The 26,505-nt window shown below is 43.7% G+C and overlaps 1 protein-coding gene across 1 annotated transcript; it reads left to right on the top strand.

Moving 5' to 3' along the window:
- Positions 1–409: 409 nt before the first annotated feature.
- On the top strand, positions 410–26,079 carry LOC143845103 (enoyl-CoA hydratase EchA19-like). Its single transcript, XM_077353159.1, has 6 exons — positions 410–664; positions 7,471–7,638; positions 13,162–13,259; positions 15,395–15,539; positions 17,625–17,774; positions 25,709–26,079. Exons 1-6 carry the CDS (start codon positions 523–525, stop codon positions 25,930–25,932), a joined length of 927 nt encoding a protein of 308 aa, XP_077209274.1. The 5' UTR covers positions 410–522; the 3' UTR covers positions 25,933–26,079.
- The last annotated feature ends 426 nt before the right edge of the window (positions 26,080–26,505 follow it).

Raw genomic sequence — 26,505 nt, forward strand, 5'->3', positions numbered from 1 at the left:
AAGATGTGAGCATTAAAAATGAATATTAATCCATTTTGGTTATTGCCTGTTTGGATTTTAGCATTTGATCTCCAATAAGGACAGAAATAAACTGAACGGTTGAGATTTATTGTTATTGTTTAGCCATATCTTCAGACCTTTTCTTCATTTTTAGTCTCCAGATGGGACTTGGTGACCCCTCCCCCCGGAATTACAGCCCATTTCCAGATTTCCCCTGGAGAAAATGGATGTTTGGAGGGAGGACTCTGTGACACTGTACCCCACTGAGATCTCCCTCCTCCCCAAGCTCCATCCCCAAATCGCCAAGAGTTTCCTAACCTGACAACGCTACCCACCATCCCCCGACGGAGCACGGTCGCTACTCCCGAGCCCCCTAAAGCTGCAGGATGCAGAGCACACTACAAGGGGGCGCTAGATATAGAGAACAAAAGAGAAAGCTGGCGATTTCACGCAGGCTCGGTTGTAAGTTTCAGCCTCAGGATTGGAAAATCTGTTTGGTGGAGTCCTGCTGCTGAGTTTGCAATGTCCAGACTGCTGCTGTCCGGATCGCCGAGACTTCTCAGCAGAGGAGCCTTGCATAGCCACAGGTCGCTCCGCGCAGGGACCTCTTCCGGTCGGGCGAGCGGCTCTGCGGCTTCCGAAGCAGGAGAGCCGCCCAGACAAGGTTGGTCGTTCGGGTTTCCTCCCTGCGTTAAACTATTTGTTCTACGCCCGTAAGGGGGGAAAAAAACACTCCTTGAAGGCAGGTGGAGATTCCGAAATCAACCGGACCTGTTGACCTTCGCACACAGACGCGGCAGTGCGAAGAATTCACCCAGCCTTGCAGCAGTTTTTGTGGCTTTTGCAATCTCGCAGCGACACCTGCAGGACAAGTTTCAGCGCTGGAAACCGAGGGACTGAGGGAGAGCAGAACTTTCGGCTGGCCGCTACCGCGAGGGGGAAGCCAAGGGAAAGAGGGCGCCCCCTACAGCCTCCGCCGGCTCATCTGCCCGTCAGCTGTGCCAGAAATACTTGCCGGCCTTCCTGGTAGATTTCAAGGGGGCAGCGGGGTTGGTCGGAAGCAGCAGAACCAAGTTTGAGTCCAGGGCTACCTTGAAGACCAACGCAGTGTTATTTAGGGTGTAAGTTTTTGTGTGCAAGCACTCTTCAGTGTTTTTGCTACCTCTCAGGACTGCTGGACAGAAATCAGCGGAGCAAGGACTGTGTATGCTGCCTTGAGTTTCCTGTAGAAAGGATGGAATTTTTAAAAGGAAAAAGTGCGGTGAAGGAGAAGAATTACTTTTTATACCCTGCTTTTCATTATCTGAAGGAGTCGCCAAGCGGCTTACAATTGCCTTCCCTTCCTTTCTCCACAAAAGACACCCTGTGAGGTAGGAGAGGGTGAGAGAGCTCTGAGAGAACTGAGATGGCCAAGGTCGCTGTGTGTGGAGGACGAATGTGGAATCAAACCCAGTTCTTCAGATGAGTGGCCGCCCCTCTTAACCACAACACCACTCTGGCTCTCCAAAGAAGTGTGCTTTACACAAAATATTATATATCTTGAATAAAACTTTGTTGGTCTTAAAGGTGCCATTGGTCTTCCTGGTAGAATCACAACTGAGGAGTTCCGAGGTAAACCATGTCACGGCATGGTCCCTTGTTGCAATGTAAGGTTTTATGCAATGTCACCCATCTGATAGAAACGGGCTCCCAAGTAATTAAAGTTTGTCCAGTTTAAATGATTGGCTGAACTAGCCTCAACTGTAAGCCTGGTGGAAGAGCTCCATCTTGCAAGCGCTGTGGAACTGTGTTACTTCTGGCAGGGCCCTGAGGTCCTCTGGGCGCTTATCCCACCAGGCAGGGGTCAAGCCAAAGAAAGCCCTGGCCCTAGTGGAGGCCCGTCGGACCTTGAAGCGACCCTGGAACTCAACTGGGAGCCAGTGTAGCTGCTGCAGTACCGGTCTGACATGACCCTCCATGGTGTTCTGGTGAGGATCCGTGCAGCAGCATTTTGGACCAGTTGTAATTTCCGGATTAGGGTCAAGGTTAGGCCTGTGTAGAGCGAGTTACAGTAATTCAATCTAGAGGTGATGGTCACATGGATCACTAAGACCAGGTGTTCTGGAGCTTTGCCTACTGAATGCCTACCTGTTATTAGGTGGAGAGAAGCCCTGTCAGCAGGACAAAGGTGACAAAAATAACAGGCCAGGACAAAAGGAGCAAGCAGAACAGTAGTGGCATGTTGATCCTAGCCACAATTGGTGAGCGTAGTATTACCCCTTGGTCTGTCTGTCTGTCTGTCTGTCTGTCTGTCTGTCTGTCTGTCTGTCTGTCTATCTATCTATCTATCTATCTATCTATCTATCTATCTATCTATCTATCTATCTATCTATCTATCTATCTATCTGCATTTGGTGTAGTGGTTAAGAGTGGTGGTTTCTGATCTGAAGAACTGGGTTTAATTCCCCACTCCTCCTCCACATGCAGTCAGCTGGATCACCTTGGGCCAGTCACAGTTCTCTCAGGTGTTTGTTGTGGGGACAGGAAGGGAAGGTGATTGTAAGCTGCTTTGAAATTCTTGGAGAAGTAAAAAAAAAACAGGATTGTCTTCAAGCCAAGAGACTTTTCTGTGATCCCAATCTCTCTGATTTGATGTATAAGCCTTTAATACACACATTGCAGTTGTGTGTGTGTGTTTTTTTAAAGAAATGTAGCACCCATTTTGTGCATAGTTTTTATGGGACTCAGCTGGTGTTAAATATGCAAGCTTGCCGATTTAATGCATACAGTTTTCATGTGGAAAGCCCTCGACCCTGCATGGGATATCTTTGCAATTCGTATTTCAGATGGAGATAGCAAGCCGAGAAAGGGACTTTCCAAAGGCCACCCAGCAAGTAATTCATGGCTCTGTGGGGATTTGAAGCAAGGTCTCCCACGCCCATATCTTGTTCTAAACATGGAAAATGAAAAGCTTCATGGTTTCATCAAGAGCTGATCCCCCCACCCACCCCGACTCCATAGTTTAAACATCTGTCTCTGTATGGAAACAAATCCTTGCCTGTTGTAGATTTTCAAATGTCTTTTCTTGCCTCTGGTGTCATAATTTTCGGGACAGCTGGTTCACATATTATGAAACTAGCCTGTTCAGTAGTGCTCGCAGCGTATACCATGTCCTGGTTTATCTTTGGGGACCAGATAAAAGTATATGAGTGATGCACATCTCCCTTCCCCCAGCAGCATATTTTTGTAGTGTACTAATTCCCAGGCTACTTGTGAAGAGTTGGATTTTTATACCCTCCTTTTCACTGTCTGTAGGAGTCTCAAAATGACTTACAATCACCTCCTCTTCCTCTCCCCACAACAGACACCCTGGGAGATGGGTGAGGCTGAGAGAGTTCTGACAGGGCTGCTCTGTGAAAACAGCACTATCAGGGCTGTGACTAGCATAAGGTCACCCAGTTAGTTGCATGTGGAGGAGGAGGGAATCAAACCTGGCTTGCCATATTAGAAGCTGCTGCTCTTAACTGCTACACCACATTGGCATTTGTGTACTTTTTTTTTAAAGGATGTGCAACGCTTGCACATTGTGGACTGATCCATTGATAATAAATAATAATAATTCTGTGCTGTCGAACTGCAACCACAAGCCTATTGCCTGTGTAAAAATCCCCTCTTGAATAATTCTGTTTTGCAAAGCTTGCAGAAGGTCAGAAGAGGGAGAGCCTTCCTAACCTCCCTGGGCAGGTTGTTCCACAAGGCAGAGGCCTTGAAAGGGTCCCCTCCCCTGGCCCCCAACCAGGCAGCTTAAGGTGGCTTTGGGCCGCAGCCGGATCAAGGGGGGACAGGCGGGGGCTGGCCAGCTCGATAGCAGGGCTGGGACAGAGCTCCTTAGCTGGTAGCCAGCTGGCTGGGAGGCTTTCGTTAGCAGGCCCAGCCTAGCAAGCCAAGAGGCCCACGTTAGCAGGCCCTCCGCCACGACCCTTTGTCCAGGGCGTTCTCCCCTTACCTGTTGCTGGCTCCAGGCACTGAGGTGCATCTGAGAGCAAAGAGGCTAGAGTCCAGGGACAGAGGGCGGGAGCTGCAGGGGCAGGGCCAACCAGCAAAGCTGGCTGCACCCTGATTGGCCCTATTCCAACTTGGACAGCCGGACACGTTCTACCCCCCTCCCCCCAGGCTGTTTCACAAATATATAGAAGAACCATGGATAAGGATGATACTTTATTTAGATATCACTGTGACTAAATATGAACAGATTTTTAACGGTGGAATCCTAAGCAAATATATGCCATTCTAAATCCATTGGAGCCACTGTCTTTAGGATTGCATTGTCAGCCTTGTATCAGAAAAGCATCGTCACTTGACTGAAACAAAAACTTGTTTACCAAGACATTAAAAGTGTTCAGGCTACATCGTGTGCTTCGCTTATGAATTAATTTATTAGGCGTGAGAGTAACAACTGGTTTTAATCTGTTTCTCAAATGTTTCCCTATTGTTCTGTGAATGGGAAAAAATTGCCTCATAATTGGTTAATGTAAAATAAATTCTTAAATGCTTTTGGGGTCAACAATACAGAGTGACGATACAAGGCAATTTTGTTCTCAGTACCAACAGCAGTAGCCTGGAATACTTCAGTGTACATTAACAGATCAATTTGGGATAAGGAAACTTCAGAAATAATTAGAAGTTCACTTTTAAACGTGCTGAAATGCTAACATGGTTCAGAAAGTTCATTTCATTTTGGAGATCCCCTTGTACTCCACTAGACAGAGACTGGTAGCTGGGTTCTGCGTTGAAGGGCCAGTTTCTCCTAGATGCATTGTGAACCAGAAATTACCCTATATACTTGTATATAAGCCAACCAAGGCACCTAATTTTACCACAAAATCTAAGCAAATTTATTTACTCCCATATAAGCCAAGGGTGGGAAATACTCCATCATCACAGGCTCCCCCCCCAGCCCCCCCCCAACAAATACAGAAAAGTCAAGAGGATAAATAGCTGCTGGGTTTTGTACCCCACTTTTCACCCACGGAAGCCAAAATAATAGTTTGGAAGAAGTGAAGGCAAAAGGAAAAGAAAAGATCATAGAATCATAGAATCCCTCAGTCAAACCGTTGATGGTCCTACAAGATGCCAGAGCAACAATTGGCTGGCTGGAGCAGGCTTTTATTTCAATTATCCTACATACCCAGGCGTTTAAACTTACCTGATGTTTTCTATTTTATGGATAGTTTTTTTTATGGATGTCTGCGGGTTCGGTACACACAGACTCCAAAATTCTTCGAAAGCACAGCTCTTTTATAGAAGTAAACACCAACTGACACCAACAATACCAAATAAGGATCAAAAGACAAACGATGAACTTATATAAACTTGAGTCAGCCCGCCAAGAGCTTTGATTGGCCCTGAATGAAGCCCATTGAATGGTCCATAGAGTCCATGAGATTAAACTCTATGACTGGTTAACTTTTCAAGCCTTGATTTGCATAGTGGTTTACATTAGCACTATTCTGTCCGCATACATAACAGTTTTTATGCTGTTTATGTCAAATGTCTTTAAAAAAATGTTGTGATATAGTTTTTATTGGAAGCTGCCTCAAGCTGGACTCTGAAGCAGCAGCATAGGAATACTCTAAATTAAAAAAAAAAAAGCATGTATATCTCTTCACCAGGGATTAGGTAGATGGGTTCCATTTTGGGAACTCCTGCTTTATGCTCACGAACGCCAGCATTCCTCATAAGATGCCCTGACCTGGATAACACAGACGGGCCTGGTCTCATCAAAGTTCTGAATCCAATGGCACCTTAAAGGCCAACATTTCTTTTTAAGGTGTAAGCCAAGGATTTCCAACTTTGGCTCCATGAGAGATCCACAGGGGCTCCCTGGCCTTTCCCCCATATCCTGCCTTAATAGACTTGGCCCCACTTCTGGCCTCTCTCCAGAGCTCCTCAAAGCCTGAACAACATTTCAGGGGCCCTTCCACAGCCAAAAGGTTGAAAAAGGCCGGTGCCTTTTGTGCGCACAGCGAACTTTCTCAGATGCAATGAAATGGGAATTGCAAGTCCACATATATGGCCAGTGCGCGCGCCATGGATTAGTATACTGAAGATGTTTAAGAAAAGGGCCTTAAGATAATAACAAGTTAAGTTTATAAGGTTACCTTGTGTTTGGGTTTAACTCTGGGGGAAAAACATAGTAAAGGAAATTCAAATGTCAGGATTAGAGACTAAAGGACAGATGAATTCCCAGCTATGGAATGCTGAGAGTAATGAACACTGAAGCCCAAGCATGAAGTCATCCCCACAAGTGACAATCCATGCAGTTATGTCTCCAGTCCTTATAGCAGAGACATAAATTCCCGTTCCATTCTGCTACTCATCATGTTACATTACAATCCATTATTCAATTTTGTTACCCCAAATAAGTAATAAAATAAAACAAAGTGGACATATAGCTCTCATGGGGGATTGTTAGGAATGCAGATTAGTATTTGGATGGGAGACCACCAAGGAAGTCCAGGCCTCTGTACAGAGACAGGCAATGGCAAACCACCTCCGAATGTCTCTTGCTTTGAAAATACTACAGGTTGCTACAAGTTGACTGTGACAAAAGATCACCTGATAAGATTCTGCAGATACTAGTTTCTGATGTCCTCTACACGTGTTCTTTTCATGTGTCCTGTGATGTCTGAGGAGGGCTAAAGTGATGCCCGTTTTGCTTCCATGAAAATGGACAAGGTACAATTGGTCAGTGTGCCAGCGTGTGCAGTTTATGAGCTTTGTATAAAACTAGGCACAACTCTGATGGTAACTGCCTCTCCTTGAGTCATGTAATAGAAGTAACTCCAGTAGATGACTTTTCCTTGCAAATTTGTGATTCTCTGCTATCCCTTGGCTGTCCCTCCCTCCCAACAGCTGTTCAATATTATTAATCCCTTGGAAGTTCTTTTTTGCATCCTGATTTTATTGCTTGTCTCCAAAATCTGGCAAATGACCTTTAAAAATCACACACATACCCCAAAATAAGTCAGATTGAAGCCGGTCCATGCATTTAATTGTGTTTATGAGGGAATGATAGAAGTGATGTATGAGCTTTAATCTTAGTTGATATTTTTAAAATGTCATCAACTTAACAGTACTGCAGGGACCTCACAACATTTGTGAGCAAATGTGGAGTTCTGACATGGCAGGATGGGCGCAGCAACAAAATGGCTGCCGCAGGAGGTGAAGCCAGCCACAGAACGATTGCCTCAGCAAACACAGAGTAGATCCTTGTGCTGTGGTGGCAGCTACTGCCAAAGCAATGTCTTAAAGCCAATCAGAAGCCTTGGTGGGCAACAGAAAAAAATATCAGCAGGTGCAATGGCACCCACACAGGTTCCATTCTGGGGACCCTTGTATTAAAAATGAATTTACCCTATTAACATATGACTCGTATTAAAATGGAATTACTCATCAAGGTTGCTGTTTTTGCCTCTTTCGTTATTTTAGGGCGCAGGAATGTGATTATTGACATTCGTGGATCTATAATGACCATTGGCATCAACAGGCCAGAAGCCAGGAATGCCGTCAACCAGGAGACAGCGCAGTTACTGTGGCAGGCTTTCCAGTCCTTTGAAGAAGATGGTTCGCTAACTGTGGCAGTGCTTCATGGCTTGGGTGAGGGTCCTATACTTCATTCTGCACCTTTGTCTGAAACCAGTTTCATACCCAATGTTCTTAAATAGTGTGGAAATTGTTTTCTTCTATTTGCATCTAATTCCCTCAGCTAACTTTGAGCACTTTTATACTTTCATTTGGCTTTTGGCCAAAACTATGGTAAAATTTGCTTCAAAGCATTAAATTTTGCCCAAAAACTAGAGTGTCACTTCCCCCATAGTGAGCCAATGTCACTTTCAGGTGTTGTCAGCATGTCACAACAGTCTTCTAGGTTCCGATGAGTTGGGGGAAGGGAGTTGTTTGGAGCTGCTGGCAGCTTTGTGTCTGTAGATCAACTGAGGACAGAGCTTGAGGTCTGAGGCAAGACTGTAGCTTGCAGTGTAATTGACCAGTGTGTGGCTAGATCCCATCTGCTGGATCCAGTTTGTTTCAACTGAAACTGACCAATACTGGGGCTGGTGGGAAGATCTGTTATTTGCTTGTGTATATAAGTTGGAGTTTTTGGGGTGGTTGTTGGTTCAGTTCTTCTTGCAATAGGCTGGGGTCCTAGTAAAGAGCTCAAATCACTTCCAGTATCTGTGTCCATCCTTAACCCACAGATTTAACAGGCAGGGGATGGGGGAATGTGCATTCTGGAAGGGAGAAGGAGCATCACAAATTAACACAACATGCTGATGTCACCCAGAATGGATGTTGGGTGACATTGGGGAACAATGCTCTGGCTTTTGGCCCAAAAAATCTATGGTAGGATTATCCCCAAACCAGAATATCATCCTTTGACATTACCAACATGCCAACACCACTTCTGTGAGACGTCAGCATGTCTCGTTAATTTGCAGTATTCATCTGGAGACCACTGCCCAGACTAGAGGAGCTGGCAACCCTAGTTCATGGTGAGATAACTGCCTTCTTAGTGCCAGCCCATTTCTACTGCATATGTTGCCAAAAGATGTGTGGGGACTTCTTAATTGCTTTTTATAGGGCCTGCAAAAGAGGCTTCTTTCAGAAGGCTTTGTATGACTAATGTTTTTGGATGGAGTATGAACAGCCTTATCAGTTTTGTAGCATATTTTTAGATTCAGTGTACTTCTATTTGTGTGGTGGTGGTGGTGGTAGTTGTTAGCTACTTTGAAAATAGTGGAATAGAATGACTGGAATACTTTTAAAACCTCAAACCACCCACAAAATGTTCTGCATGTACATTTAAAATCATAATGTTAAGAAGACACACAAGGAAGTATAACTCAGAGAATCAGTACAACTGTAACTCAGTGAAAAATTGTTGAACGTTAGTGTTTTTATACTTATAATAAAACAGAAGGATACTCATTGTGTGTCTCCTCTTATAAACAGAAGAACCTCTTGCATACTGCACAACATGAAAAATACTCTCTTCTCTGCATTGTTCAGGTTTGAGGCAAGATGTGTGGCTTCTTGTTTTCTTTGCAGTCATCACGCTAAAGGCAACTGTCTTTGTTAGTGGATGATAGGAGGACTTTGTAATAGACATTTAATGGGAATAGTTTCCCTCACAGATCGCTATGCACCTTTCCTTTCATGGATGTGGCCTGTTTATAGTAGTGGTTGAATTCCCCCTCCCCTCTGCCCCATCACCATTTTTATTTCCTCGGACTGTTCTGTGAAGCCACTGTTGGCAGCGCTGTGAAAGTTAAATGCAGCTGTGTAAGTAACATGATTTGTCAAGTTACAGCTTATTTTTGTTATAAAACTTGAATTTGGGGCTGGGTTTGTGATTTAAACCAATATCCTTGTTGAACATGAGAGCCGGTTCGCTGGGAGGGCAGTATAAAAATCAGATAATAAACAAATAAAAATAAATCTTTGTGAGAGCTTTCACAGAATCCCAGGCAGAGTAAGCAGGGAAGTTGTAGTTTTGAGACAATGTTGCTGTATCGGTTAAGTTCAGCTTGTTTTTCATGTGGGCCATTATTCTTTTTCTTGAAATAATCGTTCAGTTTTCTTTGAGTAACTATAAAACGCTTTTACTTATAGTCAATGTTAACGAACACAAAGAACATTTATTGTACAGCTGACAGGTTTTTCTCTTCTCAGTTGGTTAAATTATAATAAGAAACATTGTTCATATGTTCCATGTAAAGTTAGATAATGTTTCAATGTAAACCGCCCAGAGCTGCAAAGGATGGGCAGTATAAAAATCCAATTAAATAAATAAATAAATTGATTCAAACTTATAGGCTTTTACTGAGGCAAATAACACAGTTCTTTTTGTTACAGTAACTGACTGAGACCCTCACTTTGTTTCAAACACACAAGTGCAAGGAAGCAGAGGCACTGACTGGCTGATTCTGTTAACTGACTCTAACGGTCACTAACTGACAAAAACGTACCAGTTAGAATTCTCCCAGCATGCATTGCTCCTCCCTCCAGTATGAGTCTGCCTGTATGCAAGGATGCAAAACCCACAGCAGCTTCCCCCTGCTCCCTTCATCGCCAGCGTAGTGTGTATCCAACAGTTTGCAAGCTCGGCATTGGGAGATTTCCCCACTTCTTCTTCCTCCAGCTGCAACCCACTGAACCCACTGCTGTTTTGTTATGGGAGGGGCGGGCAGGCAGTAGAGTCCCAGGAATAGCATAGGGGTGAAGTTTGGGTCTGCAGTGGGAGGAGAGAATTGGCACAAATGACCATTTCCCTTGTCTGTGAATGGCTTTTCCATCAGGGGAATCCTGTGGTTGAGTACATGCCAGTCTATGTAATGTTCAGCATTATAATTACAGTTTTTAGAGACAGAGAAAAAAGTATTCAGTCCGAAAGGGAAGCAACTGCATTACTAAAGGACTGAGGAGCAAGACTGGAGGTTACAGTGGTATACTTAAGCAAGGAAGATTTTTTTAAAGGCACTGCCCCCCCCCCCAGAATGCACATCCATAGAGTTATTTACAGAATGCTGATTTGATTGAGAAAATTATAGAGTGCAGTCTGAGGCCTAGAACAGTGCTTCCATCTGTTAAATGCATATCTGCTTGAGGCCTGCTTTGTGGCCTATCGTGTGCTGGAGTTGGCAAGTGATTTTTGTACCATTGGAGAGCTAGATAAGTAAATATATGGGTGCAGGCGCTTTTGTCCTGGTGGGCAAAACAACAGCAACTCTTTCTTCTGCTTCCAGAGCACACAAAAGTAATTATTTCTCTGCCACACAAGAAAAGGTTTGAATTAGCTGCTTCTGTGGTAGAGGAGGAAGGAGACATGGTTTTGGCGATAAGGGATGGTGCAGTGTTGTGGCTTATTCCTTGTTAGGAATCCTTGGTGAAATTCTTGGTTGGGGTTAAGACTTAAAGCACACACAAACGTGGGTGTTTCCAGGTCCCCGCTGGCCACTGGCAGGGGATGAGGGGCAGGGTTGCCACCTCTGCGTTGGAAAACTCCTGGAGATTTGGGAATGGATCCTGGGGAGGACAGGGACCTCAGGGGGGTACAGTGGCATAGAGTCCATTCTCCAAAGCATCTATGTTCTGCAGGGGAAATAATCTCTATAGTCTGAAGATGAATAGTAATTCTGGGATCAGAATACCAGAAAAAAAGTAAGCTGTGTAGTCGTGACTCTGAAATGGGGGGACTTCTGGATCCTTGTTTGGACTTCAGTTGAAACTAACCTGTTGAACTGTTGCCTGAATTATTTTTTGTATCACACTTGTTGAATTGTTGTATTATTGTACACAGATTTACGTTATTGTTTAGTTATCATTATTGTCTTTTTGATACTTTGTAAATGGTTATTTTGCACTTTGGGAAACATTATTTACTATAGTTTCAGAGTCATGACTGCACAACTTCCTTTTTTCCTAGTATTTTCCATTTTCAGTTTACTCAAGTTTTTGTTTGTAGTATTCCCTACCTCGAGGCTGGCACCCCTAAACACACAACAAAATGGCATGCCCTTATTGGTCTGCGTGTACTGCACACAGGAATGGCTGTGCTGCAAAATATTTTTCCATGTATTTATTTTTCATTTAAATGTGCACTAAATTATTGACAAGGCAGTTTATATCAATATATACCCAGATCACACCCCAGATAGCTTAATAGTACTATTAAGAATAAAACATCTTAACTATGAAAGAGTAAAAATGAGAACATCAGTGGAAAAGGAAGGAGATCAGAAAGAAGAGTAGAGGTCTGCAGCAGTAGAAGTGACCAATCAACTCAAATCAATGAGAAATTTAGCCTTTTCTCCCCACATTGTTTCTTGGCTCTCATTCTCATCTTGGGTTTGCTAAGCCACCAGGTCCACTGCTGGTAAAAATCACAGCTGGCTGAATACCCCTGGTCCACATGCGTGCTAAGGATATTTGTGATTTGTGGTGCAGTCTCAGCTGCTGATTGGCTTACCTGCTCTGAGGCAGCTGAAAGTTCATAAACATTCCAGTTCCTAGGGAACAAACTGTCAGAATATTTCTAGTCCAGCTTCCATGAGGAAGAGAAAGTTGGTGCAGAAGGAAAAGCGGTTCAGCAGATCATAAAGATAGCACTACATATCCTCTTTGTTGGCAAAAATTCTGGGCTTGTTCTTCTTGTGAAGGCACCATAATGGAACTTCGAAACCAGGAGTTGTTGAGATTTCTTTGATCTCCTGAAAGGCATTAATTATTTTTATATATATTTATATACCGCCCTCCTTACGGCTCAGGGTGCTTTACACTGGAACTATCATGAAAATGGTACAATATAACAGACATCTTCTTTTGAATATGTAACACTCTTAATAATAGGAACTAGAGTAGTTGCATTACATTTAGATCATGCAGCACCTGGGATGCATTTGGAATTTGTTGGGATTGCTAACTGCTGGAGCTCTAAATTTCTGCCATCATAGAAGATGAGCTGATTTTTTTAGGCTTTGAGGAACCCTACAAGTGAGGTCAGCTGGCCAAGCCTCCCTGCCACACACTCTGGAAGTGCTATGTCACCGGAAGTGACATCACCACCTGTGTTAACAGGCAGGCTTGAAGAGGACTGAAGGCAAAGGGAGAGATAGGATGTGGTTTGTATGAAAGCTTCACCCCCTCCTAGGCACAAAAACTATGAGAGAACTCAAGCTTGGGAGGGGGGAGGGAGAGCAATGGAAGCATCTAGTTCCCTAGCTTGTGGCTGAGTCCATTAAGGCTAGAGGGGAAAGGCTGCAGACCCCCAGGTTGGGAATCCCTGCTCTAGCCACCGTCCCACGCTGACTCTCACAAACAGAATGAGGGGATTAGCTCTCCCACGTTGTTTTCCTCGGCCATCCCATCCTTGTAAGTGGAGAGTCTGCATTTAGCTGTGAGGTCCATCAATGACTATGAGGAATACTTTCCAGAGGAGGAAGTCTCTACAGTTTTGCAAAGCGAAACACATGCTTCCGAGTAACAGAAAACAGCCGACTCCGTAAGTGCATCTTTAATGGCTTGACCGTTAACAAAAGGCAGATCTCTCATGACACTTTTTGAAAATTGTTCCATAATCAACTCTTTTTTATTGTTGTTGTCTTTTCCTTTTGGTGCTTGTAGGAGGCAATTTCTGTGCTGGTTATGATTTGAAGGAGCTGGCCCACAACCTGACCTCGATCAAAGTGGAACAAGATGTCACGAAAGGTCCTGGTCCGATGGTATGTTCTTGGAAACCGTCTGGAGGGAACTCCTGACAGTTCTGTGCAACTGAGGTCCATTTCCACGGCTGCCTTGCATTTGTCTGTGGAAACCAGCAACACATGTTAGTTAACTGAGACTGAAAAAGAAAATGGGGATGGGAGAGAGGAGGACTTTTCTCATCTTCAAGAGTAATTCAAACCAAATGGAGTTGTTTCCCAAAGGAAAAGTTATATGTCCAGTCCCAGTAAACTTGGAAATGATGCACACAATGCCCGGTGATTTATATAAATGTGAACTATGTGCGGTGCTAATGAGTGTAGATTTCCATTACACAGAGAAGTGAAATGACAGGCAATGGCCATATGGGCTTTTCTGCTTCTGTTTTCTCCCATCGATGGGCCACACTCACCCAAACTCCTCACATCTCAGAAGCTAAGCAGATCAGCACGAGTTAGTATTTGGATGGGAGACCTCCAAGGAATGAATGATATGGTAGACCATGGCAAGGCTCCTCTGTTTTTGTCTCTTGCCTTGAAAGCTCTATAAGGTCACTCTTGTCAGCTGCAACTTGGCAACAAAATCAATTAATACATAATAAAAGGATTAGACAGATTCATAGACAAGATGTCTTTCCTTTGAAAAGACTCAAATGGAGCCTTCATGTATAAGGGCAGTGTACCAAGTGCCAGGAGTAACTGAGGAGTGCAGTTGCCTCCATGTTCTGCTAAGCTTCCCAGAACCATGTGCTTGACCTCACTGTAGTTGGAAGCTGAATGCTGGACTAAGTGGATTTTATCAGGAATATCAAGTTGAAAGAGAAAGTATATCCTGGAACATGCTTTCAAGGCCATTTTGAAACATATGAATAGTCCAGTCGTTCATTGGCAATACTATCACAATGACTTTTGTTCTCAGCTTTTCGGTCCATATTTACTTGGCCAGATAGTTTTGGCACATCGCACGAGAAGGCTGTATGTTTGTGCGGCTCTAAATCGATTAAAATACTGTACACACACACACACACAGCTGAATTCTGCATGACAAAATGCATTGTGATACTGTCTGTGTTATTCTTAGTTTGCATAATTTCTTGTGGTTTTGCTTGAGGTAGAGGAGCGGGGAGACCAAAGGGGGCACCAAAGTCTTCTTCCCGAACAACCATATATTATATTCAAAATGATCTCCACAACTGTACAGCCTGGAAACATACTTTTTTGGGAAAAGCCCACTAAACACAAGTTCCTCAATGAATGTTTTGCCTCAATACTACATTTTAGTACAATCCTAAACAGGGTTTCACTCTTCCAGGCAGACAGCAGACTTCGAAGGAAATGAAAGCTCCTACCCTGCCACAAACTCTGTTAGCTTTTAACTTGCTACTGGGCTCTTGCTCTTTTCTATAGCTACTTACAAACATGGTGACTCATCTTGATTTAGACTTAGAAGGGGGTAACTCTGTTTAGAATTGCATTGTTTCTATATTGGCTGGACTTATAGCAGCAGAATAGACCTTGCACCAACGTATATCACCACCCACTGCTGAGTAGCGTGCTAGGGTGCAATATAGTTATTCCCAATTGGGGATGCCAGTCCCCAAGCGGGATCTGGAGCATTATAGCTCATCTCCAGACTAAAGAGGTCAGTTCCCCTGGAGCAAATGGCTACTTTGGAGGGGGGACTCCATACCATCATGGTTCACTGAGGTCCCTCCCTGCCCTAAATACCTCCCACTCCTAACTCCGCCCCAAAGTCTTCACCCCCAAAGTCTCCAGGTGTTCCCCAAACCAATGTAAACATTTGAACTGTATGCTGTATGTCTCACATGCACAAACACACATGAAGATTCTTGCGCAATAATATATTTTTATTTATTGAAAACATTTCTGTGCTGCCTTTTGACCCCAAGCAATGAACATAAAAACCTTTCCACATTAAAAACGTTTAAGACATTAAAGCAGCATTTAAACTACAGTATATATAAAATATTGAAATGTTTCAACAAAAACATATAAACACAAACTTACATAATAACATAACCAGGCAGGAGGGCAGTTTTTCAGGGTATACTCCCCAAATGTCTTCATTTCCTGGTGGTAGAGCTCCTTGTGTGAACCATGTTGAATTGCATAGAGTTTTAATTTGTAATCTACAGGGTCCTTCCCGGATGAGGTTTTCCAAGCCTGTAATCGCTGCAATTAGTGGCTATGCGGTAGCTGGTGGGCTTGAGCTGTCCCTCTTGGCTGACCTACGCGTTGTGGAAGAAAATGCAGTCTTGGGCGTGTTCTGCAGGCGATTTGGTGTGTCTCTGTGCAATTTCCATCCATTTTCATTTTGAATGGGTTTGTGTGTGTGTGTGTGTGTGTTAGCTCACTGTCAGTTTCACTCTTTGTGTAGAGCCAGTATGATGTAGTGGTTAAGAGTGGCAGACTCTGATCTGGAGAAATCCCTATTTCTCCACATGCATCCTGCTGGGGGATCTTGGGCCAGTCACAGTTCTCTTTGGGCTGTTCTCACAGAGCAGAGCTCCTTTAGCCCCACCTCCCTCACAGGGTGTCTGTTGTAGGGAGAGGAAAGGGAAGGTGATTGTAAGCCATTTCGAGGCTCCTTCTTTTTCTTCTTGATTGGGCTCCAGCTGAAGGTATTTACCCCACACCCTTACAACGAACATAGCACAAATATGGGCATTTCTCTATTTACACGCCTCCTTTGGGAAGTCATTTCTGCATGGAAGTTCAGCCTGAAATGGATTCACAGGGAAACAACTATATCGTTAGCACTGGATAGATGGAACGGGCTGTCCCTTCACTGTTGCCATTGTGATGTAAGCTTGCTCAAGATGATATTTTCCTGCATGGATGACCTTCTGTTGGAAAAACTGTATATAACATGTGTACATAATTCTGTGTAGAAAATGCCTTTGTGACCACTTCAATACACGTACATGTGTTAGGAAGCCACAGCTAATTGTGGCTTTCCATATGTGCATGTAGCAAAACAGATGTGACCATTGGCTGTTGTGGGTATTCCTTGCTGTGTGGCCGTGGTCTGGTCGTTTTAGTCCCTGATGTTTCACCAGTAACTGTGGCTGGCATCTTCAGAGGTAGGACGTGGCAAAAGGGGAATCTCTTTGACACACTTTGGCACAGAGAGATTATATATAATCTAAATGTTCATGTCCCTTTTATGCTGGAGACCTGGAGGCAACTCACAAGTAAAAGGATACAATGCAATCAGTACAAATATAAACTTTCTATAAATTTAAATGCTAGTCACAAAGCAGTATTCAGGGAGGCTATAAAAACAGTTTTTAAAAAGATGGAATCCATCTAATAAAAGCCTGGGTGAGAAAAAGTGTAAAAGAAAACTCTTTCATTAAAAGGCTTGTCTGAAATAATAGGGGTAGAGTTATGCAACTGATTGAACTAATATAGCTCTATAGCAGCCTTTCTCAACCTTTGGACCGTGGAGTAGCTCCTGAAATATTCTTTAGGCTTCGAATAACTCTGGAAGTGATGCCCCCAAAATTCACACATTTACAGTGTGCAGGGCATGACTAATAAAATAAAATACTTGTTAAATAAGAAGTTAGTTTTATTTTTGTGTGTGCAGTACCTTGCCTGGGCAAACAAGGAATCATTCATCCCAGCTGTCATAAAGCCCACCATGCAAAGCGGGAATTCTGTTCAAGGGAAATGATCTCTGTGACTTGGAGATGATTTGTAACTTTGGAAGATCTCCAGGCACCACCAGGAGGTTGGCAATCCTAGCAAAAACTGAGAATATATTTTCCCAGGATCAGAAATAGCTGCCAGGGCAAGGGGAAACCTGGGAAGAAGGGTGTCCTTGTGCAGGCTGTGCACAGTCCTTGCACTCGATCCAGGTATAGTAGCTTTTGGCCAGGGATGCCAGCCTCCAGGTGGGACCTGGGAATCCCATGGAATTACAGATCATCTCCAGACTACAGAGATCGCAGTTGCTCCGGCGGGGACTCGGAAGGACCAATCGGCAGGCGCTTTGCGCCTGCCGATTGGACCCTCCAGTAGTCTGTCCAGAGGAAGGGGCCAATCGGCACCCTTGCTCATCACGGACACGGCCCGCCTCCCAAGCCCTTATCCTTTTATTTAGTCCGAGGCGCCCACGGCGCCGCGGGCTGTGTTAAGAAGATTGTACACGGTCTTACAAAGTTTGTCCCTGGGACTCGTGTGTTCACATGTAGAAAATAATTAGCAACTGAATTATTCACTGTTCACTTCTGTCCTTTCACTACAGGCCATATGCCTATATTATCTCAGTGACATTAATATGGCTGTTTTTCTTCAAATAGGGCTGTTTCTGGAATAAGGATTGGTGGACTTTTCCTCTAACCCTCTTTGCCTTTTTAGGTGTTCCACTAATAGATGGCGGCACCGTAAGGCTGCCCAAGCTGATTGGCCTTTCACGAGCGCTTGATCTTATTCTCACTGGTCGGTCTGTGAGTGCCCAAGAAGCCTATCAGTTTGGACTGGCCAATCGGATTGTTCCCAGCGGCCAAGGTCAGTGCTGGTGTGTTGGTTTGTTTAGACAAATATCTGCACAAGCAGCTATCAGTCCAATGGAGTTTGGGTTGCTACAAGCCTATGTACAGTTGTGTTTCCATTTTGTAATGCTGTAAAAGCCAATTTGGATCCCCCATTGGGGAGAAAGTCTTGAATAAATAAATGTTGGCAAGGGCAATCAATTTCTAAAGGTGCACAACAATATTCAAGATCACTGTTGTTAAAAGTATTCCAAGAAGTGAGTCATGAGACTCCTATTTTTGAGAGTGTAGGTAGGCACCAAGGTTGACTCAGCCTTCCATCCTTCCGAGGTCGGTAAAATGAGTACTCAGCTTGCTGGGGGGTAAACGGTAATGACTGGGGAAGGCACTGGCAAACCACCCTGTATTGAGTCTGCCATGAAAACGCTGGAGGGCGTCACCCCAAGGGTCAGACATGACTCGGTGCTTGCACAGGGGATACCTTTACCTTTAGGTAGGCACCAAAGAGAAGGAAAACGGTGGTCAGGATTGGACCATAAAGTTGATTTGAAAGAAAGCCTTTTTCTCTTGCTGGATTTAACTGGTAAAAAAATGTAGGGATCACATGATTTCTGAAAGTAGCCAATTGTATGGGTTGAAAATATTGTTGATATTTAGATTACAGTGGGTAATCTCAGGGAATATTTTTGAATTATTTATTGGTTTGTGGTTGGATTTTATTTTGCGTATATATTCTCTGTTCATTTTATTTCTTTGGGTTTATAGAGCCTTTCTTTATGGCTCTAAGTATTCCACCTTAGGTTTCTAGGTTTCAGGCTTAAATCGATTGATGTTCAAATTGGTCTTTAATGCAAATGTAAAGCTGTAAATGGATGAAATGTACAACTAATTTTTCTTCTGCATTCTGTTGGGCATAAACAACGTTCAGACAAAGAACAGAGTAAAAGGCATTTTTAGCAGCAAAGGGTAAGACTTCACAATAACTTTCCTGAGCAGAGAAGTTCACAGGCATGATTAACATTTACTAGCCTACAGACCATGTATATCTGTTCAGGTTACTTGTGGCTCAGCAACTGCCTGAAAGCGGGGGGTGGGTAGGGGTGGGAATAAAGACTCTTTCACTTTATGACATCTTTATTTAGCCATTTAAAAGCATTTTTACATGCCATAGATGCACAACTATTTACAAGCCTGGCTTTCTTGTCGTTTGGGGCGGTGGAGATGGGCAGAATCTGTTAATTTCTCAGAGTCGTGGCACATACCCTTTTGCATGTGAATTTAAGGCATTGTTCCTGTAGCTAGCAATTGGCTGCTCTTCACAACTTTCATTCCATTCAGAGGGCAGAACCTCGATTCTGTTTAATTTAGAGCAAGGGCTCGAAAACATGGAAATACATTTCTTCCAATAACAAGGGTGTGTCCCTTCGTGAAAACACATTCCTGCTGTTAACCTTTGACCACAGAGAGGGAATTACCTCTGCAAGGTAAATGTATACAACTGTTCTCTGACTGATCTCTAGAGGTTTCCGGTTGAGGGAAAAGGAGGACCCTCTGGAATTGGCTCTACCTCATTCTGAAAGGGCATGGAAACTTGACTTGAAAGGGGCAGGTCACAGCGGCTTTGACTGAGATTAAGCTGGTCTGATTGCCATTGCTCTTGATTCGTTAACAAAACAATGACAGCATACACCATATCTGAACGCAAAGAGCAGCTTTTGGAAATAGCTTTTGGGGTTGGGTGGGTGTGTTCATATTGTACCGGCGTTTTGAAAAGGAAATTAGCCAGAAGCTAACTAGTCATAACAAAAAAGGTACAGATTCAGATGTTTCTTTTTTAGGCGCTCTGTGTATGTGTATGTTTAAAATTAGATTATTTTTGCTTGTGGAAATGTAGTGGGGGGGGGGGAGAGGGAGATCATTTATAACACAGGACGTTATTCAGTCCCCGCTGAAGCCGCCGCCATTCTTCAAGTCCAAGAAGTGACTAACATCTCCGGAGACTCGCTGTCATCTACTGCGTGCGTCCTGATATCCGGATTCCTTTTAAAATATGTCTGTTTTAGTTGGCATCAGCAGAAGTATCTTTTGAAACAAATGTGAATGAAGTCCTGCTTTGTTTACTCTGAGCCAGGGATGGCCATATAAAATCATAGAATCATACAGTTCGTAGGGACCTTCAGGGTCATCTAGTCCAACCCCCTGCACAATGCAGGAACTCAAAACTACCTGCCTACCCACAGTGACCCCAATTTTATCTTCAAGTGATCCCCAAAATCTTCAGAATTTAACCTGGCCTGGAAGGAATTCACCTATCGTCCCACAGTAATCGGCAATTCCCTGGGTATGCAAGGAAGGGCCACAAGAGACCAACACTGGCACATCCCTTCTTGCCCATCCACTCGCAATCTGCCTAAGTTTATAAAAATCAGCATTTCTGTCAGATGACTTCTCACCACCTCCTGAGGAAGCCTGTTCCACTGAGGAACCGCTCTAACAGTCAGGAACTTCTTCCAGATGTTTAGCCAAAAATTCTTTTGAATTAATATGACACTCTGCAGACCAGGTTTGTCTCCCCCCTCATCCTAAGCAGTTTTATGTCCCATCAGCAGATCTTAAAATATGATGAAATGTTTGGGACTTTTGAGGAAAATGTTTAAAATTTTTTCATGCATAAGAATAGAATCATAGAATCATAGAGTTGGAAGGGACCTCCTGGGTCATCTAGTCCAACCCCTGCACTATGCAGGACACACATCCCAATCGCTCATCTACTTTAACCTGCCACCCCTTTGCCTTCACAGAATTAACCTCTCCGTCAGATGGTTATCCAGCCTCTGTTTAAAAATTTCCAAAGATGGAGAACCCACCACCTCCTGAGGAAGCCTGTTCCCCTGAGAAACCGCTTTAACTGTCAGAAACTTCTTCCGGATGTTTAGATGGAATTTCTTTTGAATTAATTTCATCCCATTCATTCTGGTCTGCCCCTCTGGGGCAAGAGAGAACAATTCTGCTCCATCCTCCATATGACACCCTTTTAAATACTTGAAGATAGTTATCAGATCCACTCTCGGTCGTCTCCTCTCTAGGCTAAACAGACTAAGCTCCCCCAACCTTTCTTCATATGTCTTAGTCTCCAAACCCCTCACCATCTTTGTTGCCCTCCTCTGGACACGTTCCAGTTTGTCAACATCCCTCTTCAACTGGGGTGCCCAAAACTGAACACAGTACTCCAAGTGAGGCCGAACCAGAGTAAAGCGGTACCATCACCTCCCATGATCTGGACACGATATCCGTTTGATTCAGCCCAAAATCCCATTTGCCTTTTTAGCCACTGAGTCACACTGTTGACTCATGTTCACTGTCTTGTCTACTAAGACTCCTAGATCCTTTTCGCACATGCTACTGCCAAGACAAGTCTCCCCAATCTTATATTGATGTATTTGGTTTTTCCTACCTAAATGCAGAACTTTACATTTGTCCCTCTTGAACTTCATTTTATTCAGTTTGCAATATTCTATAAATGTTACATTTAAATTGGCTTTGTATGTTAAAAAAAATGATGAATATGTGTGCTGGAATAAGCAAGATCTGCAGGGTGCAAATTGAGCAGAATATAAAAGGTGTCCTGCACGAGGCATCAGAGGACATGCATATTTAGCATAAATAGGATAGGAACTTCCTGATGCTTTTCAAATTATCTCCTCCAGTATCCTGATTGGCTCCACAGGAGACTTCTGCTTGCTTCCAGAACAGTTGTTGAACAGAAGAATGACTGCAAACAACAACTAGTTAGATCCTTAGTTATTTATTCAATTGTTGTTGTTGTTAGGTGCGAAGTCGTGTCCGACCCATCGCGACCCCATGGACAATGATCCTCCAGGCCTTCCTGTCCTCTACCATTCCCCGGAGTCCATTTAAGTTCACAACAACTGCTTCAGTGACTCCATCCAGCCACCTCATTCTCTGTCGCCCCCTTCTTCTTTTGCCCTCGATCGCTCAATTAATTTATTTATATTTTGGCTTTTATACCACCCCTCTTAGGCTAGCTGTCTTGGGGCGGTGTACAATATGAGTATAAGACATTGCTTACATAATGATAAAAAGTAAAATCCATCCATATATATTAAATAATTTAAAATTAACACGCTAAAATAATAAACAAAGAACAAAATATCAACACTGATGGGTGTTAGGTTTTGGTCTTCTGGTAGTATGAGGAGGTGGTGGGTGGAGCAAGGAAGGCCCAATCAGTTGTTTTAGATGTACTTTCTGCTGGCCTCAACCATAAGCCTGGCCAAAGAGCTCTGTCTTGCAACCCTGTGGAACTCAGTAAGTTCTGTCAGGGCCATGATCTCTCCTGGGAACTTGTTCTGCTAGGTCCTGGCTTTGGTGAGGCAAGTGTACACCAAGGGACCCTCAGACGGTTGGTGTTGGCTGACCATAGAGCTCTCTGGGGAACATATTTACCGTATTTGCCGGCGTATAAGACGACTGGGCGTATAAGACGACCCCCCAACATTTCCACTCAAAATATAGAGTTTGTTACATTACATTGTTACATTACATTACATTACATTACATACATTACTCTGGAGAAGAGCCTAATGCTGGGAGCGATCGAGGGCAAAAGAAGAAGGGGACGACAGAGAATGAGGTGGCTGGATGGAGTCACTGAAGCAGTAGGTGCAAACTTAAATGGACTCCGGGGAATGGTGGAGGACAGGAAGGCCTGGAGGATCATTGTCCATGGGGTCGCGATGGGTCAGACACGACTTCGCACATAACAACAACAACACATTACATTACAGTACTATGGGCCACTATGGGCAGCTATGTCTATCCCAACTGAAGTGCACCCGGCGTATAGGACAACCCCCCCACTTGGAGGCATGTTTTTCAGGGGGGAAAAGTAGTCTTATACCCCAGCAAATACTGTAGATAGGCAGACTGCATATGGCCTTAAAAGTTAATGCCAAAACTTTGAACGAGATCCGGAATTCCACTGGATGGCAGTGTAGCTGCCACAGGACTGGTCTTATATGGGCTGTCCTCGGTGTATGTGTGAGAAACTGGGCAGTTGTATTTTGACTTGCAATAGTTTCTGAAGCAATGTCAAGGGAAGCCCCATGTAGAGTGAATTACAGTAATCAGCTGAGTTCTGATCTTGGAACTGGATTTGTCTGGGCAAAAAACACTTTGAGAGGGGGCAGAAGGGAGGTTATTAGAGGGTATGGGGTGGATTTAGCATTCCTCACCTTCATGCCAGTAGTGCTATAAAAATTAGAGTTGTTTGATGTGGCCACCGAAGCGGCCATTCCCGCCAATCACTGCGGGGGGGGGGGGGCCTGGGCGCCGGTTGACGAACGCACGCAGGTGCTTTGGCGGCCAAATCGCACAACCCTAAAAAATCACTCAAACCTCAGGAAACCACCTCTGTTATATGTAGTTTGGCCTTTAGCTCTTAGTGAACACATTCACGCATCCATTTATGTATAATATATGAAACTACAGGTAAAGTTACTGGGTGTTAAGTCTGACCAATTTGGCCGTGTGTGGAGAACCAGAGCAATCCACACAAAGTTTTGCTTATGCTTAGGATCTTAAGCTGATTCTTTTTGGTTTTGTTTCTGCTTTCAAATATTTGTTTGTATAACAGTGTTGGTTTTGGTAATGTTGTTATTGAATTAATCAGTGTTTATTTACTACAGCCATCAAAGATTTTGATTGGTGCAATATTTGTGGAAACTATTTCTGGGCAAAGAAAGCAGTGGTTTCCAGTGCGCGAATAGCAAGATGTTGCTATTTCTCATGAAAATACCACCTGCTCAGCATCTTACATTAAAATATGCATTCATTGAAAACGGGGTGGGGGGAGTCCTAAATCTGACAGAGCAAACTTTATTTTTAGATTATTACTCCCTTGGCTACAGTGAATACAGGTCATTTAAAGCCAGAGTACTTGGCTCTCTTGAGAAGACGGTGCAAAGACATGGCTTTCATATTATGTAGACTATCCTACCCATGCTGGTGGGGGCTCATGGTAATTGTAGTCCGTGGACATCTGGAGAGCCACCCCTGCTATAGGACATGGCGAGAGAACAGAATGGTGTTTAATGACTTAAGAAGTGGGACTGCTTGGTGACCCACTATGATGGTTTTACTCACCACTTCGGAGATAAAATCACATCCCTTCTTACCTGGACTCTATGTTAGCAGTGACAGGGTCGGATGGTGCCAGGGTGCTGCCGTGTCCTGATCTTCTGGGGGGATACTTTCAGTTTATTCTGTCTGACAGTCTGTGGACAGGATCCTTGGAAGTTTGAGGCCTACTCCCTGCTTGTACTATCCTTGTTCTTCCTGGCTACTTAAATCTGGATTTCTTAAGAAAGTGCTTCCTTAAGAGCGAAGGTCTTGAAACAGGTTCTGGTGTGTCTACTTTTAAAGATGTTTATCCTGGGCCTGGGAGATCAGAATAATTGTCAGTCAGTTCCATTCTTGAACAAGGTGATTGAACAGGTGGTGGTTAGACAAGATTTCCTGTTTGAGGCAGATTGTTTAGACGGCTTTTCCAAAGTGCTTTCAGGCCAGGTTGTGGGACCGAAACAGCCTTGGTCATCGTGTTGGGAGACTTGTGTCAGGAGATGGAAAAAGGGAGTGTGACTCTGTTGATTCTGCTGGCCCTCTCAGTGGCTTTCAGTACCATCAGTCATAGTATCTTTCTGAACTGGGATTGGGTGGCACCATTTTGCTGTGATTACGGCCCAACTTGGGGAAGGGGGGGTGCTGCTAAGTCCTGTGGCCTTGGGCTTATGAGGGTTCTATCTTGTCCTCTATGCTCTGCTACATCTACATGAAACTTCTGGGTGAGGTCTGGAGATTTGCTCAAGGATAACACTCAGCTCTATCTTTCACTTCCAGCTGGGTTAGAGGGTTTATGTGCTGAACTGCAGAATGAAAAACACATGCTGGTGAGGCAAAGAAATCAAAGGCAAAACCTTCTGTCCGTCCGTCCGTCCATCCATCCATCCATCCACATGAGTTAGTGGACAAGGAGTGAATTCTTCTTGGCTTGAGATCTTTTCAAAAAATCAGAAAGGGACTCTTTCCAAAGTTATTCCAAAATATGGATCTCATCACATTCCCAATAAAATTGGAAGTTTCATGAGTCCCAAACATGTTCCCCTTAGGCTCAGCACCCATATTCTGCTTCCATATTTCCTTCCCCTAACACTTTCTTATCTGGGGGCAGCAAGGCGAAAGGGCTTATGAGAGACCCCTTTGCCGTGCCTCCATTCCTTTCTAGCAGCTGGAATGCTGCCAGGGCAGGTATGCAGGTGAAAGGAATTCTTGAACATGTAGTTCTCCAGGCCACCCACCATCTAGGCAAAGTATTCTTCATTAGCCTCTCCAGACTACTTGAGACGAGGAGGGGGGGTATGTGTGTTTGTGTAAAATAATTATTTATGAGTGGGGATTTTTGCACTGCTACAAGTCTCTGACCTGGGTTTGCTCTGATGACATCACTGGAAGGAAAAACTATGATCATTCAGATATGAAATTAGCAGCTTTCTTAGAGGGTGGGGAATCCCACTGGTGGGATGAGACATTTGTAGAGATCCATCCCAAATTACCTATCTTCATCTAAATCCGAATACGTTTCGCACTCTACTTTTTCAAACATTTAATCTTTTAAGGTATTGTTCATAGCCATGGCAGATTCTTGCACTGCAGAGATCATGGTTTGGAATTACTGTTAAAACATATGAATGATAGACTAATCAGAGCAGAGGCCACATCAGTGGAAGTTAATTTGGGTGTGTTTTATATCCAAATCTATATAGAACCAAAATAGAACCCGCTCAGAATTACTATTGAGCATGTTGCTAAATTCTTGCTCAGGCGCAAAATTAATATTTTATTTATATTCACCCCTCCCTTTTTTTCTTACAGCGCTTTCCCATGCAATCGAATTAGCAGAACAGATTTCGGCATTCCCGCAGCAATGTATGTGCCGAGACAGAAACTCTGCTTACCACAGTGCATTTGATGCTTCCTCCTTCACCGAAGCCATGCAGTTTGAGTTTGACTCAGGATTGGAAGTGATACTGAGCGAATCTTTTCCTGGTGCTAAGAAGTTCTCCTTGGGACGTGGGCGCAGGGGAGCAAAATTATAGTTCAGTAATGCATGAATTCAGTTAAATCATTGTTCTCATCTAATAATAATATTTTCAATGACATTAAGGACAGTTAAACATATATCTCCCATTTATGTGTAAACTGTTTTTTTAAAAAAATATAATACAGTGGATGCACAAAACTTCTCCAGCCTCAAAGTTTCCTTCATTTCCTTCAGCTGGGAAGAATTGCTTCTACTTTGAATTGAAAAGTGCATATACATAGAAGCTCCAGGATGCAAACGGCTGTCAATGGGAACAAATGTTTTTAAGACTAAGATAGCTCTCTATTTGGGATCCCAAATAATTATCCAATCATTGTTTAGGTAATAAACATTAGAACTGTCAGAGCCTGTGTCGTGTAGTAGTTATAATGCAGCAGACTGTAATCTGGAGAAACGGATTTGATTCCCCACTCCTCCACATACATCCAGTTGGGTGATCTTGGGCTAGTCACAGTTCTCTTTGAGCCGTCATATGGCTCTCGGCCTCACCTACAGGGTATTTGGTGTGAGGAGAGGAAGGGAAAGGTGTTTGTAAGCTGCTTTGGGATTCCTCTGGGACTCCTTTGGG

Source organism: Paroedura picta, chromosome 9 (assembly GCF_049243985.1).
Source record: "Paroedura picta isolate Pp20150507F chromosome 9, Ppicta_v3.0, whole genome shotgun sequence".
Lineage (NCBI taxonomy): Eukaryota > Metazoa > Chordata > Lepidosauria > Squamata > Gekkonidae > Paroedura > Paroedura picta.